Source organism: Ziziphus jujuba, chromosome 5 (assembly GCF_031755915.1).
Source record: "Ziziphus jujuba cultivar Dongzao chromosome 5, ASM3175591v1".
NCBI lineage: Eukaryota > Viridiplantae > Streptophyta > Magnoliopsida > Rosales > Rhamnaceae > Ziziphus > Ziziphus jujuba.
Genome location: NC_083383.1, coordinates 27,864,539 through 27,870,636, shown reverse-complemented (window position 1 = coordinate 27,870,636; position 6,098 = coordinate 27,864,539). Strand labels below are relative to the sequence as shown.

Genomic DNA, 6,098 nt, shown 5'->3' with positions numbered 1-6,098 from the left:
ACTGATATTTGCGGGCGTGGGAAAAGGAGAAAGAAAAGATGGAAAGGGTTAAGGTGGATTGAGAGGAAGGGAAAATAAACCTCATGTGACTTTTCAAAGCCCAATCAAATTTTGACCGTTGGTGAAATCTAATGGTCAATATTATAATACTGGATGTTAGTAAAATCCAGGAATCCTGGATAAGAGCCTCTCTACATATATATATACATGTACACATACAAACCTTTAACAAGTATATATATACATATTAACACACATATATGTATATACAAAATCTTTCAACGAATATATATATATATATATGTGTGTGTGTATATATCTATACCTGAATATACACTAATAATATATATATATATATATATTTACACCTACCTATATATACATATATATATACACGAAGCATATGTATCTAAGGACATACACATATACATATACAAAAAATACAAAAATACATATTTACAAATATATATACACACATCTATGCATAAACATATATACATACGCACTTTAACACCATATCTACATTAAAGACAAAATTTACTCAAAATTACTAATTCTTTAAATACGTCACCATAATTCACAAACGAGGTACCAATGGAAACTAGAGGTATGAAGGACATGATACCTACCTCCATTGAGCCTAATGTTGTTGGCAATGGCCGATATTCTCATCGGACACCAATGCCAAGCTAGTCCCCTTCATACACCACAAACGAGCTCAATTTGGAGTGAACGAAGACTATCATTAGTTTCTAAAGGCTTAAACTAGGGGGGAGGGAGTGAGGACATGGACCGAGATGGCTGAAATTTGGTTGTCGGAAGGTGTATCTGACGTCTACTTCCATGGTCGTTTTCGGCACGTCAATCACTCCCCTAGTGATCAAAGCACATCTTAGTGAAGCTAGCGTGGTGGGCTATTCAGACAATGGGGACAATGTAGCTTGGGCATGCCGGAACATGGCAAAATTGTCAGAGGAAGATGAATGGCCGCTGCCGGCCTGCAATGCCAGATTTGGGCACATCACTGGTCAGCCTATGGCGAAATTTGGTGGCCAAGCTTGCTGGCAACTAGGCTGCACTGGTGGCTGACACATATCGCCTTGAGATGGCCAGAAATGAAAATCCTGACAAACCCAAAGAAAGAGAGAGAGGGAGAAAGAGGTTCACATGTGCTAGAGAATGGGAGGAAAGGAAAAAGACAAGAAAAAAGAAAAAGAAAAAAATAATTTTTGATTAAGGATGATACATGGCTCTCTTTGGTCAATTCAGATCTAGAAAAGATAGGCACGACTTTATAGACCTGTAACTTTTAAATCGTTGATCCAAATTAAGCATGCCACCAATCTATGAACTCGTATCAACGAGTAGTATCACATGGTACATGAGTCAACGTCAAAATCCATATGGATAAAAAGTTAACTCCAAACTCACATATCAATCTGGTTTGTTTTAACCATAACTTTCTAACCTTAGTTCCAATTTTGGCGTACTACTAGTCTATGAACTTATGTCGGCAAGTACTTTACCATAGTACCTTAGTCACTATGAAATTCCTCTCGTAGTAAAAAGTCGAAGGTAGCATCTACTTGATCAATCTCGGTCAATCTTTGTCAAATTTGGTCAAAAATTCAAATTCGGAATGTTTTCTTAGGTAAGAACATTACATTCAAATTGGAAGTCGAAATTGTAAATGATATCCCAATTAATAAATTTTTAAGTAAAAACCTAGTTAGTTGGAAACGTAGCTAAACCTGGGCATTTAGCTGCATCAATTCTTATATTCAATTTTATGAATTGGGAGATGGTTACACAAAATCAAACATGATCTATATAGAAGCAAAAACGAAACAGAAAAAAAGAAAAAAAAGAAAAAAAAAGTAGCATTATGTGTATATATTGTTGACTATATTGTTTACCTGCTCACTAAAATCATGTTTGACATAGTTTTTCAAAAGTTAGAAACAATTTTTTTGAACAATTTTCTGTAAGTATTTGAAAAGAATTTTTAAGTAGTTGAAATTTTTTTAATTTGGTAGTGTTTCAGTCATGCAAAAGACCTTTTAAATGTGTAAAGTATATTTCATGATCTGTTACCTTAATTTATTAACATAATATAAATATTAATATTTATTTATTTCTTTTAAAAATTACCTTTCTTGAAGCCTAAAACGCCCTGACTTTTATTTGAAGCGAGCTGAAGTTCCAATGAAGTGGCTAAAATGAATTCAAAAGTGCATGAATGATTACCACACAAAAGCAAACATCAATTTCACATAATGTTTTTATTTATCAAATAACAAAGGAAGAACGAAACATAATAAATGTTCATAATTTATTCCTTCATTAATAATTTCACATTGAATTAAAAAAAAAAGAAAAAAAAAAAGCACGTCTCTCTCGTGTCCTTTCGCAATTGAAATCGAGCTTATAATTGAACATAATTGAAACCAAATAAAGCTCAAATAAGATTAATTAATTTCTTATGCTAGGATTGTCTATTTTCTTTTTTCCTTTCTGGAAATATATTATAACTTGGAGAATCGAAAATCATTGGATGTGTTATAAGGTAGGAGACTAATGCTAGGATTGAGTGAAGCATAAGAAAGAAGCATTTCGTCTTTTTCGAAAATGGCCATATCTTCCTCATCCAGAGTTACAAAAGCTTCAACTCCACCTGATTTAGTATTAAACAAAGTAATGGTGTTGCTCACTAGCTTGTTCAAACTTGTAAACCATGCCGGTTTTCCCCATCCGAAATCGGTTTCGTACAAAGGAAACTTGCAGCCACTCGAGCATTTATAGACCTTCAATCCTGTCTTCTTCTTCAGAACCTCCTCTCGTTCTTTCAAAGAATCCATGATCGTCGAAAAAGCTTCATCCCCTTTGAATGTATTGACCTTGTTGATTAGGAAGTCGTTCATGGCCTTCCTCATATTCCTCACCATCACATGCAACTCCATGTCTCTCTCGTTCTCCAAAACAACAAAAAAAGGCCACATAAAGTTGCCGAACACCGTCTCCGGCAGCGGCGGCTCCATTTTCGTCCTCAAATCCATTCCCTGAAAAAGTGCCGACGGCTGGAAAGTTGCTGACGATAACGAGGTTGATGACCCTGATTTTGATTTTGTATTTGATGCGGCCATGGCGCATTTCCATATGACTGCGAGAACTAGCTCTCCACGCGAGGGTTGGAATTCTTGACCAGCGGTTGATCCGGCTCCGACAACTCGGGCTCTGAGATCGGCAATTTTGGATGCTTCGAACACGAACCTCTTCGCCACGAACTTAGGAGGCGCATGATTGATTAGTGAGGATGCACCAGATATGCTCGGAATCTCTCTCGGAGGCAACAGGGATGCTCCGCAGAAATCCGGGACCTCTGGTTCTTCGTTTCCGCGGCTCGCGGCGGTCCAGCTCTTGAGGAAAATTAGCAAAGCAGCCAAATCAACAATCTTGTGGGAATGAGATATGCTGACTGCAGTGCCACCGCAGCTGAAGAGTGTGAACTGAACAAGGAACAGAGAACCGTTTGATATTTTTTCGGTTTCCGGATCGGTGGAAGGTAGAAACTTTTCCAATACGGTAGTGTTTGGTTTGCTAAGGAACTCCGAGAGAGAGCCGTCGGTTTTGGCTTCTATAAAGTAAGCCCCATCGTCGTTACAGACAATTGAAGCGGAATCTTGAAGCCGTCCGGCAAGCGGGTAGAAATGGGTTAGAGTTTGACATAAGGAGCGCTGAAGGCGGTGAGATTTCGATGAAAACTTGGAAACAGAGTCGTCGCCATTGGATGGGTAGAAGAAGGTCATGTTGGCATGGACTGAGGTGCAAAGCTGGTCAAGAAGAGAGAAAGTAAAGGTTTTGAGATGAGGAGGAGTTGGGATAGAGGGTTTGATGCAAGTTCTGGATATGATTTCTGTCTTCATGGTGATATTTTATTTATTTATTTTTTTAATGTTCTCTCAATTAATTCTTTGTTGAGAAGTGATTGAATAGAAGGTTGTAAGTAAGACCATCTTATATACTAATTGGAGCCACTAACTAGCTAGATTTCTCTTCTTATAATTTTGTTTTTTAATATACAATAATTTTGGTAGGTAAGATGAAGAACGAGTGAACTATAATATATATATATATATATATATATATATATAATGTTATACGCGTTGAATTATGATATACAATAATATAAACTTGAGAATTCAAAATTTGGAAGTCAAATGTTATAACTTTACGCTAGCTAGACTGTTTTACAAATAAATAAATTTATCAACTCTGATAATCTATATTTTTTTTTTCATTTAAATAATATCCTTTACAATTATAATAATTCCTTTTATATATCTAGTTTTTTGAACCACGACCTCTCAAATGTAGATGTACGGGTTTACTATATCAGAGCCCAACTTATTTGGCAATGTTATAGTCTGTTTGATTAAAAAAGAAAAAAAAGAAAAAATCATAGTCGACTGTCTGGCCCAGCTAGGAATCAATGGCAAAAACCATTAAAAATATACAAAATGTTGACCAAAAAAAAATGAATTCATCTAATATCTTTAGGCTGATCGGTACATATATGAGACTCCAAGTTATACGAGATTATTTTGCACTTGTAAATTAAACTTTCTTTTTTTTTTTTTTTCCCTTTTTGTATTTGTAGGCTTAGCCTGCCTAGTGGTAAAATTACTATTTCAGACTAAATTAATGAAAAACTAATGCTACAGAAAACAAATACTTCATAACATTATAAAACAAATGAAATAGCATCTGACATGATCATTTATTACTATATGTAAATTAATAGTATCCTAAAATCATGAGAGATAAAAACCAATGAAATAATACTATCCTAAAATCATGAGATAAAAACCAATGAAATAATACTAACTCATCAATGACCAAAATTTTAGTTAATAAATTTGGTAAGTGTTGAATTATCCTACCATCCAGGTTTAAACCTCGACTTGGATGGAAATTTCTCTTTTTTAAATTATAATAAATAAATAAATAAAGGTTTTTTGATGGAGAAGACAATTTGAACGTAAAACTATATCACGCTGCTCTCAAGATTCTTTTGACCGTAGCAGATGAGCAATGGATACGTACTCATTAGTATTTTATTTTATTAATAATTCAAATTAGTTGATTTCGTTTTGTTTGTAACTAAACGTTACTTAAAACAGTGTCGTTTGAATCTTTACTTTGTATAATTAAAAGGTTGTCTGCTTCGATGGGAGAGACATATTCCACCATTGTTCAAATTTCTTGAAGCTGAAAATTTCTTCTGTTAATGGAATTTTATCTCCACTTGACTTTGTGAGAGTTTTGAGAGTTAATCAATTGGAATCTTCAAAATTCACTCATTTCCATGTATCCCTTTTTTTTTTTTTTTTTTTTTTATTAACTGGACCAATTAAAGAAATAAGCCCTTTTTCTCTATATTCTCTATATAATTAAAATTTTGCCCATGATCTAATGTAAAATATCCCATATATCATTATCTATCTTCTGCCTCACAGGCAACATGCACATGGCATGTAATAATAGAATGCCATAATTGAAAAGAATCAGTTAGCATAATAAAAATATAGATGCCATAGTTGAAAATAATTAATTAGCATTTAATGAATAAATTAAAATTATGAAAATTAGTTCATTATCTTTTCTTTTGGGGTCATGGAAAATTAGTTAATAATTGATTCTTTTTTTTTTTTTTTTTTGGGTAATAATCATTGGTCCCCAGAAAAAGGAAACCTCTGCATCTTGACCTTTTCAATTTTCCTCCCTTACCAATCTTTTCCATCGAGCAATACTAAATTGAAACAACCTTCTCGTTGATGCAATGGAAAGAACAAAGTAAATCGCGGACAAGAACAAGAACCCATTCGAGGAAGATAAAATTTCGATTTGAAATTCCTCAATGACAATCCTAACTTGGAATCAAGGCCCTCGAATAGTACAAGTTGAGGTATTTTCTCAATGCAACAAGTGTCTCTAAAAAAGATTAGGACTGGAACAATTCGGGGCTCGATTCCAATTTAGGGCCTACACCTTGTGCTTTCTCATGGCTTCATAGCTAATTAAAATCTGTGATGCTCGGA

General features: G+C 34.4%; 1 protein-coding gene across 1 annotated transcript; it reads right to left on the bottom strand.

Moving 5' to 3' along the window:
• Positions 1–2,525: 2,525 nt before the first annotated feature.
• On the bottom strand, positions 2,526–3,806 carry LOC107421486 (acyltransferase Pun1). The gene has a single exon (XM_016030736.4). It carries the CDS (start codon positions 3,804–3,806, stop codon positions 2,526–2,528), a length of 1,281 nt encoding a protein of 426 aa, XP_015886222.4.
• Positions 3,807–6,098: the final 2,292 nt, after the last annotated feature.